This window comes from Musa acuminata, chromosome BXJ2-8 (genome assembly GCF_036884655.1).
Source record: "Musa acuminata AAA Group cultivar baxijiao chromosome BXJ2-8, Cavendish_Baxijiao_AAA, whole genome shotgun sequence".
Lineage (NCBI taxonomy): Eukaryota > Viridiplantae > Streptophyta > Magnoliopsida > Zingiberales > Musaceae > Musa > Musa acuminata.
The window spans coordinates 4874398-4887638 of record NC_088345.1 but is presented as its reverse complement, the minus strand read 5'-3'; the positions used below and the strand labels follow the sequence as shown (position 1 = coordinate 4887638).

Here is a 13241-nt window from a genome sequence, read left to right as displayed (position 1 = left end):
TTGGAGAACGACACACAGATCTCAGGGCACAGACACCATGCAACCCGAAGGCACCGGCATGAATGTGTATCACGTCACAAGCACTTTCCTCAACAACCATGGCATGGACTCGCCGATCACAATCGCTTTCTTTTCCTTTTTCCCCTCTTTTTGATGCGGTGAATAGTGTCTGATTTGATGTCGGTAACAAGACGTCGGGCTGTCAAACGGATAGATCCAAATCTCGATCGAGCTTGTCAGCGGTAAGAATCCGAGAATGTCAAGCTGCTGCTTCCATGGCTTCTCCTCCATGGATGGAACCTGCATGCAGCACTGCAACATCTACTCCACCCGCACTATAGCTCGTAGAATCTTTACTGCTCGGAACCCTAATGAAGTTAAGGGACCTAAAAGGACGAGCCTAAACCACACCGTACCAGCAATGATTCGTCTTCCCCGGCCGACACAACCCCACGCGCAGATGCCGGTAGATCTCACCTTGCTGATGCCGATGATGGGCCATGGTCTTATTTGTGCACGTCATGTGCCCACAATAAATGCCAAGCACGGCTGGTGCCGACGTACCACCAGGTAGAAATTAACTCCCATGATTTGTGGATCGGTGGAATCGATGAGTGCAAACTTCCTCGTGAAAATGGTTAGTTGACTCTTCATCCCTTGGTCAACAGCACCAGGACGAAGACTCGAGAGCGTAGTCAACGGTGCGCACGAGAGCCTCAGCAGTCCCTTGGGCGAATCCAACACCGTTTGGAATTCTCAGGGGATGATTGATGAAGACGAAATGATTGTGAGAGAGAGAGAGAGAGAGAGAGAAACTGTTCTGATGCATGCTGCGTCTACTGTTCACAGTGTTGCTGCTGCTTACACTGACAGCAGTGTGTGTGGTAGCCACTCCACCACTGAAGTCTGATGCAGAAACCGTGAAGCACTATGAAGTTGATGTGAAGTAGCTATTCAGATCATGCGAGATAAACAATGTTATCGACCTGGACATGATGATCTGATCTTGCATGAGTTCATCAAACAGAAGGGATTGCTACCCCATACCTAAAGCTCAGGTCCTGTGGACAACAAGAAACATGAACCTTTGAAGGGTCAGAGAGAGAAAGCAACTCCCAGAGGAGAGAGAGGCATGGGATTATTACCCCATACCTAAAGCTCAGGTCCTGTGGACAGCAAGAAACATGAACCGAGAAAGGTCAGAGAAAGCAACTTCCAGAGGAGAGGCGTGAGACGTGGGAGGATGATCCATCATCTGCTACAGTTCACGACAAACATCTAGGTAGGTGAGGAACAGCACCATCATTACAAAACCTATGGCTTGCTCTTATGTGATGCCACCAGCCCTCACAGGAGTCATTAAGAAATCAAACCATGCTTCACAGTACCACAAGGCCAATATACAATTACAAAAGAAGAAAGAGAGAGAGAGAGAGAGAGAGAGTCCTGCCCAGTCCTTAATATCACAAGATCATTGTTTCTTTCATGGCCATCGAGCACAGCTTGTACCAACCTTCAATCTCAGACAAAGGAAGCATAACCTTTTGATGGGTGGCCTTTAAATCTCCATTCATCATCTCCACCTACCTGAATCAAATGATTGCAGTTTTGCCTAGAGGATTAAGAAATCATCCCAGTGTAGGGTTGAAGCACTGCACATCATGTACCAGTTGTCTTTGTGTGTTACATGAACAAACAGAGCCTGGAATCCTGTTGAAGACCCATCCATGGTTAGTGCTCCAATACAGGCTCATACATAGACTTTCAACTAACTAAAAATTAATTGACATCCATTCCAAGCTTGTGAGTAATCAGATAGAACAGGAATCAAACCCCAAGAAAATGTTGTCATTGTGGATGGTGGTGGCTGTGGGAACACAAATGTGATGGGAAGAAAGAGTGGTTCTCAAATGACACATATCTTGGAATTAGAAGAAGAAGATCTTATCTGCAGGTAGATAAACTCCAAGGCTGCAGAAAGGAAAGAACCACAAGGAATAAAGTGGCTGGTCCTCATGGAGTAGTGGACACACTCTACATCTAGTTTGCAACTTCAATCCTCCTCAGACAAGTGGAATTAGCCCTTTCACTTTAAAGCTTAATCTACCACCTAGAAAAAAACACTCATCTGACACACCAAATAAATAAAAATCATCAGAAATATGCAACAAAATCTTGAGTTATGCTTCACCAAGTAATAAATTCACATCTCATGGTAGAGGTTTGACATCAACCACTGCATGCACTGAGATTGTCTCAAAGCTGTCATTTATGGATAAGTATTATTATTATTTTCACAAATCAGGAATTGTTGCATCTTTATATTTTCCATATATGTGATATCCATCAAACTATTTTCCTGATTTGATAAAATTAATAATTGGCTGTAAAAAAATTATATTTAAAGCGAACACAAATAATAATACTTTAATTTATATTTATTTAGGATAATTCCTTTTTTCTTTTCTAAAACTCCGAGCATCTATTTGGGCATTGCCGATTCGAACGCTGCGATTTAATCGCACCAAACGTTCACCGACTCGCCCGTGTCCCACGTCAGCCCGACAGCATCTCCGATGCCATCCCCACCACCCGTTCGTGCCCTTCCCCCGCCCCACCTGATTCACCCACGTGGAGGCAGGCCTCAGCGAGCCCCTGTTCCCTAGCGCAATCCTCGCCGATGTTTCGCTGCCTACCCCACCGCAATGATCCCTGAAGGCATGCGGTCGTAGGCCCCGCCGTGGCCCTCGATGAGCACCGTCCATCTTCCATCGTGCGTCCTACATCGTCCCGATCATTGTTGGCGGTGGAAGTGCGTCGGCGTAATGGGAGGGTGCTTTCTTTTGACCTGAGCTGGGTGAGGTTAACTGGCGATTAATCGGCCGGGCCTTAGGGCTATGGGGCGTCACTAGCGTGCGCACGGTCGCGTTGCTAAGCTGCGCCGGTCGCCTCCCGCCTATAAAGAACCCCCAGGGCGAGGGGACGGGAGACCTCGCCGTCATTCCGACGCCTCTCTTTTCGGCTTAAGCGGCGCGGTCGCCGAGAAAAGAGGAAAGAATCTTAGCCGAGTTTAGTGGGCACCTTTCTTTGCTTGTGGCACGACGGACGATGTCATCGGCGGCTGCTTGGATGGAGCCGAGCCTGGACGTGGACAAGCTGAGCTATGAGATCTTCTCCATACTGGAGAGCAAGTTCCTCTTCGGGTACGACGACCACAAGGTCTTCCTCTCCTCCACTCCCGCCACCCCCGTCGCTGCCGGCCTCCGCCACTCCTCCGCCGGCAAGGTGCGCATTCTCTCCATCGATGCCGCCGACGGCATTCTCGCCGGCGCCGCCCTCGTCCGCCTCGAGGCCACCCTCCGCAAGCAGTCTGGGGACCCCACCGCCCGTGTATCCGATTTCTTCGACCTGGCCGCCGGATCCGGCGCCGGGGGTGTCCTCGCCGCCCTCCTTTTTACCCGCGGACCCGACGGCCGTCCCCTCTTCTCGGCCGCCGAGGCCCTCCGCCTCCTCGCCAAGCACCGTCGCCGCCTCGCCTCCGGGACCCAGCGTAAGGGCCTCCTCGGGGGCATCCTCTGCCGGTCGGGGGGGCTACTCCGGCGGGTGTTCGGGGACGCGACGCTGCGGGACACCCTGAAGCCGGTGCTCATCCCGTGCTACGACCTCTCGACGGGGGCGCCCTTCGTGTTCTCACGGGCGGACGCCGTGGAGGCGGACGGTTACGACTTCCTGATGGAGGAGGTGTGCGCCGCCACGTGCGCGGACGCTGCGGCCGGCGCGGCTGCAGTGGAGATGCGCTCGGTGGACGGCCGGACGCGGATCCGGGCGGTCGGGGGTGGGTTGGCGATGGGAAACCCCACGGCGGCCGCCATCACCCACGTGCTCAACAACCGGCTCGAGTTCCCCGTCGCCACCGGGGTGGAGGACCTCCTCGTCGTCTCTCTCGGCGGCGCCGAGGCACCGGCCGCACCCGGGAAGCCCGCGGCGCCGCTCTCCGCGGAGGCGCTATCGAGGATCGCGGGCGGAGCCCAGGCCGACGTGGTACGGACCCATCCCTTAACCGCCGTATAATTCCCCTTAGTTCTTCATGATAATATGCTGGCAATCGAGAAAAGATCACAATACCCTTAAAGAGAGCGAATCATCAGATCCCACCCATTTAAATATACAGCATTCAGGTCATTTGATCGAAACCATGCATTCCTCAGGTGGATCAAGCGGTGGCGATGGCGTTCGGAGAGAAGCGGGCGACGAACTACGTGCGGATCCAGGTGGGTGCGACGAGCGCTTAATTTACCTAAATGCCCGGATCTAATCGATGGGGGCATCGCAGGGGTACAAGGCTGCGCCGGGGACGACGGCCGCGGAGGAGACGCTGACGGAGAGGGGGGTGGAGTCGGTGCTGTTCCGGGGGAGGAAGCTGTCGGAGCTAACCAACGGGGAGAAGCTGGAGATGTTCGCGGCTGAGCTGATCAAGGAGCAGGACCGGCGGCAGCGGAACGCCGCCCCGACGGTGGTGATCAAGCCCTCCATGACGCCCGCCCGGTCCTCCTCCTCCACCTTCACCACCATGGCCTCCACCGTCACCTCCGCATCCTTGTGACGCTGGCGGGAAGGAACGGACGGCCAGGATATCAAGAGAGGGATCGTGGTTGATGATGATCGGTCCCACCTCTTATGTACATGTATTTTAGGCTGTTTTCTGGTTTTTCTTTTGTGTGTGGGGGTGGGGGGAAGCACTACTACTAATTTTTGTTGTCTATTCACCCCCCCCCTCTACTGCGAGTGAAGTTACCTCCCACAGTAACCTCAAGTTATGTGTCTTAGAGTCCAGCGTGAGAGTTGTTAACGCGTCTCAAGTGCAATGTTAAGAGAAGAACACTGGGAATGAATCTGCTCTAAATTATTTTATGTCATTGGTGCCCGAATATACATACTGATAATAAGTGGAATGAATGTTTATTACGTACGTATGATTCATCATGCTATTTTTTTTTGTTATTATCATTAAATAATAAAAAAAATGGGATTGAAGCCAGCACGACGTCAGCCGGAATTGCAGGCCTGAGTGGGTGGATACAGCTCGACCGCACCGGACGCGAATCGGTGTTCGGTCCACGTTGACCCGTAGCTCCAACCGTGTGGGCCCCGCAGCACCAGGAACGCACTCGTCAGGGACGAGGGTGAAGGACGTGCCGCCCGCACGTGTGGGAGGTCTCGCCGTTGAAGGCGGAACCAAATCGGTACTATGAAGTACCAGCTGGGTATGGATCTACGTGGAATACACGAAACGTTAACCCGCTAGCACGTGTCGGCCGAGTACTGGAGCCGAAAAGTTCGTCGGCCCCCACAAGACGCGTCGGCTTCTGTGGTCAAACCTTTCTACACGCAGGTCTCACGTGGACGGCATTGTGGCGTTCACAGATCGACACGACCTAAATGATATTTAAGTGTACATCAGGGTAGTAAAAAATATGAGGTAAATGAAGATAAATATAGACAGAGAGACACAGGACCACAATTATCCACAGGGTTTTGGACTGAGAAAACCCACAAAAAGGACCAATGAAAGCCGATCTGAGGTCATCATGCCTTGCACTTGTTTCTGTAGCCATGGCAGACACATGCATTCACTTAGAGACACACAAGTACAGCAACCTTTGATTCTCCAATGTGGTTAATGGCTTCTACATGCATATCTCAGCTGCAATAAGCCACTGAAACACTTACAAAGACACAGGCAATACATAAACTAGTAGGAACACCCAATCTGAACGATAGTAGTGGCCTCCAGAGTCGGCACAAAGGACATCAAGCATGTCTGTACCAGTGTTGAGCTATTGTCCACATTGCTGATACAGGAGTTCGAAGCAGCAATCTCTTGCATTCCACCTTCATTATCTGCTGTCGGCTACCTGCATTTCATCACTAGTCACCATGATTGTTGGATTTTCTTTTGAAAACTACAAAAATAAAGCAGTAAAAACGTTGGTTTCATCAAACCTGTCAAGTCTCTAGAATTCACCTCATCACTACTCAGCTCCCATCCAAAGATTTTAAATGATTTCATATCCACCAATAATCTATAGTTGTCAGCAACGATATGAAAAAGGTGGTCCATGGCATGGATTGGTTACTGCATTCAATGTGGGTGGGTGGAAAGTGTGCAAGAGGGACAAACTTAAAGCTACCAACAGATGATGGCTGACTGCTGCTTTCCATTATTTGTAGATCTACAATTATTACAGTGGCACCAAATGCATCAAACCAGTTGACATAGTGGTGGAATGAAAAAGGCACATTCTATGTGATGCTGGGTTTGTACCAGGAGATATTTAATTTCCTGAGTTGAAGCCCCCACTCAAGCTTTCACATCTACACCTACAAGCCTCTCAACTATGGAAGATGCTCCCATTCTACTTTCTACAAATTGCCCTGGTGGCTGTTTGAAATTTAAATATTTAAATCCTGTAGCTGTTTCTCTCAGATTCTTTCTGGGTTTGTTCTTCCTTTTGCCTTTTACCACCACAAGTCTGGAAGTAGGTTTTCTTAGTGGTCCTCTCCTGGTTCAATTCTGGCTCAGAGGACCACCACTGACTTCACTCTATTGAGGCATGTGATTGATATCAAGAGATGACAAATGAGATAAAAAGGTAATAAGAACTTGATCCCTCTGCTTTTTTTTTTCCTCCTCTCCTTACATACTGCAAAAAATGAAACAGAGACAAAAATGATGCAGGACATGCAATGTTTTTTAAATGAGCAACATGAAGGCTTGAGAAATCAGTGCACCACAGACCTGTCTATGGGACCCTAAAGGAGTCATTTCATGAGCCCATAGGTGCAATGGCCTTTAGATCCAGTGCAAAAAGATAACCAAGTCAAGAATATCCCCTCATCTTTCTGAATTCTGGTTGCCAACATCCAGCAGCTCCCACCTAGGCAAAGACTAACTGAGCTCCAGGGGCATCAAGACTAATCTGCTTATCTTTTTACATGATTCAATCATAAGAAATTCTGGAATGCATGAAAAAAGCTTAGTAAAACCTCCCTCGAATCTGTCAATTTTTTTTCTGAAACGGGCAACAATTTCTGAGACAGTTCAAAAGACAGATGAAGCCAATGATTAGTATTCAGGAAGTCATAACAATTCTAATTCTTCACAAAATTAACTCTAGTATGTTTTTCCATTCCTTTTCTCTACAAATCAACTCTATTATCTTAGGCTCTCAATGAAATTGGAACAAGATCTTCAAAGGAAGGAAAATATAATGTATCTTTACACTGTATAATCTTGGGTCAATCTGGCAAAGGTAGATAACATGCAGCAGCTTTAAACTGACATTTCTCATCTCACGAGTGACTCATCCAGAAGAAGCCATCCAAAGAAAGAAGATGAAAAGTGAAAAGAAAGCACACAATGAGGAGAGAGAAGGAAGTCCTACCAAAAGCTGTCTCCATGTTCATCTAAGATGATTTAAGTGGGGCACAAGGACAGTACATATTTTGATTTTAAACCAGAAAAATCTGACACTCAGATCAGTGTTCATGTGGGTCAGCAGGAGAAGAGTGCTTCTATTCTGGGTAAACAGATTGTCATACTTCCAACAATCACTCTCATTTTCCATCAATAAGACCAAAACTATTTCCAAGAATTCAAGCTTTGTATTCTGAAGAATGACCTTAAGCCATTTGTTAATCTAAGTTAGCCTAATCCAATGCATAAGACTCTCATCATTGTTACAATGACATTTGCATTTCTCTAAGCTATTAAAACATCACACATCTGCTAGGCCAAGTATCATTTAAATACACTTGCCATTGTCCAACAAACAGAATCACAATCAAATCAGCCTAGTTTGTACAATAGCAACTAAATACTTGAAAAAAATCAACACCTCCTATGCACCTGTTGGATTAAAGAGTTTGGAGGACTAGTTCATGATGTCTTTTTCACACGCACCAGATGAAATTGTTCATATTTCATGTCTACTTACCAAAGGTTGTTTCTTTGTACCCTGTATAACTAGTGTTCCAGTCATCAACATAGCCTTTCTTGTAGTGCTAGAGCTGCATCGGCTAAGCCTCTCCAAAATCAAGCACTGCGCATTAAGCCAACCTTTTTTCTTTTCATATCTGCTTATGTAACCATCACAGGTTGAGATGTGACTCATTGCCCTCGGTAAATAGTTCAACGTTTAACCAGATGGAAGCATAAAATCTAATAGAACAACCCACTAAATAATCCTTAAAACAAATATGGCTGTGGAGCAAAGAAGGTGTTCCACGGGATGGGGAAAAAGGACCTATTAACCGCACCTGAAAGATAAGGTTTTTGAATAAGAGGTTAATCAACTTGGAGCACAGAATTTCTTTTAAATAAGAGCACAAAATTTCTTTTATCTAAATAAAGTATATTTTGAACTCATAATTCATCAGATATATTTTATTAAATTCAGTAAAGTAAATTGAATCTGATTATTCAATAATTTTTTACAAAGATACAATCACCAGTCAGACTCAACTAAAAATTGATATACCTTCTCTTTTTTCCGTCATTTAGGTGGACACTTGAATCAAAAACCACTTGCTATATTCTCTAACAAAATCACTGATCATGATCTATAGTTTTATTTTCTCATCAATCATCCAATCTCTGTTCATACTTAACTAATAAATCAATAAGGAAAATATCTACGTGACAAAGCTAGAATGCAGCTTTTTGGATAACTCATGAAGAGAAGGCAGAAAGTGACAACACAAAGGAACTGCCACAAAATGTTAAACTACCTAGAGCTAACTTCATAGTTAGAACTTCCAAGGACATCCTTTTAAACAGAAAATTCATTGAGAAGAAATAACAGTCATGCAAAGTTTATATGATCTTATAGTTCACTGTTATTGATGTAAAACAACTCCCAGACACAAGATCACCCCTCGAATTGAACAAACCCAAACTAATATTAAACAATCAGGAGAGACAAGCACTTATCAGATTCTGTTAGAAAACCATGTGGGTCTTTGTACATCAGAGACAAATCTATAATCATAGATATATTGCACAAAAGGATAACCCATAATTACCTCACAGTGTTGGGAATGACCGAATTGTAGTGCTCGCCAAGGCCATAAGCATGCCGATGATACGATAACATTATGCTTGGGTTGCTGATACTGTTTCCTATTTCAGTCTTGTATTCTTTTCCCATCTCCACGTCAGGGAAAGAACCTGAATATATGATGATATGTTTCTTAAGGCAATGTGTAAGAGCACCCAGCTCAAGTTGTCCTCCCCAAGCTGCTGTGGACTCAACCTCTTCGCAGTACTTCTCAAATCTTTCCAGGGGTGACCTATCTGCATCAAGTTCAATTTTACTCTCAGATAGGAAAAATGGTAGAAAATCAGATGCATGGTTTCTCATGTAATTAGCAGCCATTTTTCGTAGCTCCTGGAAAACGTAGGGCGAGTTATCATTGGAGTAAAGTGAGAGCTGGTCCTCAACAGCTCGATAAAGACAATGACCATCTGGTTTTATCTCGTTGATTGTCAATCCCAGGGGCTCCAGTTTCCTCTCCAGCCTCTCATTTTCAATCATGCGATCGCTAATCATGTTGCTCTGTTCTTCCTGAATCCTCTGCTCTCTTGCAGCTTCTTCCTGAGCTCTTCTTTCTCTTCTCCTTGCTCCTTTACTGGGTTTTGCCAAGTCACTATTGCCTGTGACATTAACGCCAGCAATGGCCTTCACCAGAATGTCTAAATTATTCTTCTCTGTTCTCTCAGTTGCTTTATAGCCCAATGATGCAAGTTCTTGTGTGTGTTTAGCTTTTAGTTGGGATTGAAGACGGGATATCTCATTCTCCACCTGCTTCTTCTTGGCTTTCTGTTCAGCTTTGCTTCCTTTTGCAGCAGCTTTTTTCAGACTCATCTCTTTGCTATGGAGCTTGGTCATCTCTTGCCTGTGAAGAAGTTTAATGTCTTTTAATAATACCATTATAGGAAACTTTTGGCATTGTCTAAAGGTAAAAGATTGAATGATAGGAGATGATAAAGGAAAGCATTAGACCACGTTATTAGGGAACCATGCAAGTTTACCATTACCCACATCAATTAGTTGTAAGTTACATGAGAATATCAGGATATGATATAAGAAGGAATGAAATGATTTACAATATGAGAATGTGTACCTCACTGCTAGAAATATGATATTCCTTAATTGACAATGTTAAAGGCCTAAAGCATAAATAATATCCAGGCAAACTAAATCCTGCGTTAAGGATTCCTGCTTTTAAGTGTCCTAGATGGATCACAAAAAGTGAAGAATAACCACTAACACCTGTGAAGGGAAATGCGTTATTATCACCTTTTGATTAGGCATCATAGAGTAATTTATACAACGTTTGACACATTACAAATACCTCAGTGTGACAACTTTCTAGACTTCAAATTTATTTACATGATAAACTATACACATCAGAGCAAGAAACTACACTTCGATCTGAGATCACATGTAGAACATCTCCTAAAGTAACCTTAGATTAAAAAAAAAGAACAGTAAAGGCTATCAACGGATATCCTTATAAGCAAAGTTTAAAATCTTGGTCCTATAAAGGTTTCGATACTCTGTTGCATTGGTACTCACTAAAAGAAACATATGGTCCAATGTTGATCCTGCTTACAGAAAAATAATGTGTGACTTATATTGGAACTTTGCTTATAGGTACAGCAAAACATAGGACATCTTGTATTTGAAACTTGCTTATAAGTACAAAAAAAGGAACTTAGCATTTACACAGGTGAACCCACCAGTCAAAGGAAAGTCATACATGTAGGTGCAAGTATCATCAAGTTTTGCTATGTATGTGAACAAGCATTGCACACATGGTTGGCTGAGCAACTGTTAAAGAATACTAGATGTGCTGATCAGCCATTTGAAATCCTACTACCTTGAATCGATCAAGTGTCATTGAAGACCACTTGTATATTTTAGTTGGATACATCACTAACAACCAGATATTAGATTTAACTCCAAAATAATGACGTAAGTCCACAACCATTCCAGTGCACAATGCACTAAAGAAGAATCTAGTCTTGATTTTAAGACAACAAGCTCATTCCAAATTCTCAAGTTCATTCCAAATTCTCATCCAAACACAATGCTTACATCAGTTTCTGTTTTATAAGATATTTTCTTAACTTCTTTTTGTAATTAAGCATCCATTTTTTGCAATCACAATCTTTTGCAAAAGGAGAATGCAAACATTGCTTCTAGGTTGACTGGCCTTTAAATTCTGCCTTATGCTTAAACTTGATTTCTGTTTGAATTTCTGTCCACTGCCTTACCTACTGACTAAACAACCATAGATGTATGGTCATATGAGAAGTATATACAGTACACTCTTTTGTATAATACTATATCTGGATTAGTTATATCTTTTGTAGCCTGTATTTGGTAAAACTATAGGCTTCCCCAAACAAAGAAAAAAAAGCCGACAACTAAATTCCACAAAAATGAAGAATTGGATAATATTTTTGCTCAGTGAAGGTTCCGTCACAAATAGATCAAACAAAGGGCAGGACCAGTTATCAATAACTCCTTTCCAAGGTTACATGGAAATTATAAAGGCAAAAGATGAAATTGTCCTGTTCAGGACAACTTCCCTTTGAAGGTAAAGAAGAATTGAACGTCATTTGCTCATCTTGGAAATTAGTGCGTCAAAAATCATGCCCAAACCCCAATGAGCTTACGCATGGTATTCCCATTGGATTCTGAAGGAAACTGCAACAGCAAAAGAAACTTCTGATATCATAATAATTAATATCTTCATGAGATCAGATTAAATTCAAAAGTGCAAGCACCGTAATGTTTGTCCAATTGTCTGTTTGAAAAACTTATCAATCAGATTAACTATTATTTCTCCCATGGTTCTCTGTAACTAACATGTATCCATCCAAATAAAACTCATATTATTCCAGCCTTATTGTTCACTTAAACCAGCAGCAGCAACAAGTGGAGTTCCAAACAAGCTTTCAAACGCTAATCAATTCTTTATGTACCTCATTGTTTCGATCATCTGGATTATACAATCGATTGTAGATGAACTATCCTAGTGTGACCTAAAATAGTAAACTATTAATCCAAAAACAGAAAATGCTAGCTTTGTCAACAGTTTTGATTAACTCAATTCTTATATCTAATGTTCAAATTGAGAAGCATCTATCCCAGTTACGTGGCTGCCTATAGGCAATGAGACTTAATTGTAGTACTAATTCTTATTAGATTTCTATAGAGACCTGGACCTAAAACATTCCTCCATCCCTCCTAATTGCTGATCTGACCTAAGCTACTGTCTTTGGAAAGGGAACACAAGCACGTAGCCTCAACATCTTCTTCATTAAGATGCATTAGTTGTTCACCCAAAGGATAAAATCAGAGGCATCTTTTGTACAGCCAGGTGCAACCTATGTCCAGCATGATTTATAAGCAATAAAAGGTGGACCAAGACATCAGCATCATATCTTACCGAAGAAACTAAGAACCATAACCTTTCGTTTTAATACTTATGCCCACTGCCTATCAACAAAAGATGGAATACATTCGAACCTACCATTTCTTTTTAATATTTATGCCCACTGTCTATCAACAAAAGATGGAATCAAACCTACAATGTCTTAGAAGTCTTAAGTTCTGCACAAAAGCAATTCAACCAGCAGCCAAGCCAAAGAGTCAAAACTCCACGATTAATAGAACAACAGATTCATTAAAAGGGCAAGCCAATCCTCCTGATTAGACAAAAACTAAACAGGCCAATCGTTTGGTTCGTTCACTCATGTCTCAGTCCTAACCAAGCAACAAATTAGCATCAAAATATGGTTTTCCTTCAATATTCAGCAGACAACATGAGCAAATATCTCCTCTCGACCTAAAATCCAGAACATAACGCGAATCGTACGCCAGGGGAGGGGGAAAAATTGGGCAAGGCAAAAATAAAAATCGGAAGTATTACCGGTGTCTAGAGAGCATCTCTTCGAGAGCTTCCTGTGGTTCTTCCTTCGAAGCGCTTCCCTCCGCTTCTTCGGCCGCCTCCATCTTCCTCCCGTGATCGAGGCAAAGGATCGGAGGAGGGAGGAGAGCTCTCGAACTCTGTGGAGAGCGGATTTAGCTCACGTGGGGCGATCGCTCCGCAGCCCTAAAAGCCTCTTTGTCGGACCTTTCGATATAGATCGAGCCTCATGCAGCCCA

The 13241-nt window shown here is 43.9% G+C and overlaps 2 protein-coding genes across 6 annotated transcripts; one reads left to right on the top strand and one right to left on the bottom strand.

Moving 5' to 3' along the window:
• The first annotated feature begins 2916 nt into the window (after window positions 1–2916).
• LOC135618827 (patatin-like protein 3) lies at window positions 2917–4911 on the top strand. The gene is made up of 3 exons (XM_065120130.1): window positions 2917–4041; window positions 4209–4271; window positions 4334–4911. Exons 1-3 carry the CDS (start codon window positions 3109–3111, stop codon window positions 4601–4603), a joined length of 1266 nt encoding a protein of 421 aa, XP_064976202.1. The 5' UTR covers window positions 2917–3108; the 3' UTR covers window positions 4604–4911.
• A 728-nt stretch (window positions 4912–5639) lies between these two features.
• On the bottom strand, window positions 5640–13181 carry LOC103993624 (OVARIAN TUMOR DOMAIN-containing deubiquitinating enzyme 5). 5 transcript variants are annotated; one of them, XR_010489182.1, is made up of 5 exons: window positions 13006–13181; window positions 9085–9957; window positions 6800–6938; window positions 6004–6704; window positions 5640–5915 (listed from the first exon to the last, which is right to left on the bottom strand). XR_010489182.1 is itself a non-coding variant. In XM_009413757.3 (3 exons), the coding sequence occupies exons 1-3, from the start codon at window positions 13086–13088 to the stop codon at window positions 5912–5914; spliced, it is 960 nt and encodes a 319-aa protein (XP_009412032.2). In that variant the 5' UTR covers window positions 13089–13180; the 3' UTR covers window positions 5640–5911. The 5 variants fall into 5 exon arrangements, 3 of the variants coding, with proteins under 3 accessions (XP_009412032.2, XP_064976201.1, XP_009412031.2); XR_010489183.1 differs by lacking the exon at window positions 6004–6704; XM_009413757.3 differs by lacking the exons at window positions 6004–6704; window positions 6800–6938 and having other exon boundaries at window positions 13006–13180.
• Window positions 13182–13241: the final 60 nt, after the last annotated feature.

What these genes read in the sequence shown, in the direction of transcription:
- LOC135618827 (XM_065120130.1), top strand. Translation starts at nt 3,109, where the DNA reads ATGTCATCGGCGGCTGCTTGGATGGAGCCGAGCCTGGACGTGGACAAG. An exon ending in GCGGAGCCCAGGCCGACGTG is followed by an intron (nt 4,042 to 4,208) that starts GTACGGACCCAT and finishes TGCATTCCTCAG; the next exon opens with GTGGATCAAGCGGTGGCGAT. An exon ending in CGAACTACGTGCGGATCCAG is followed by an intron (nt 4,272 to 4,333) that starts GTGGGTGCGACG and finishes GGGGCATCGCAG; the next exon opens with GGGTACAAGGCTGCGCCGGG.
- LOC103993624 (XM_065120129.1), bottom strand. Translation starts at nt 13,088, where the DNA reads ATGGAGGCGGCCGAAGAAGCGGAGGGAAGCGCTTCGAAGGAAGAACCA. An exon ending in GAGATGCTCTCTAGACACCG is followed by an intron (nt 9,958 to 13,005) that starts GTAATACTTCCG and finishes ACTTCTTCACAG; the next exon opens with GCAAGAGATGACCAAGCTCC.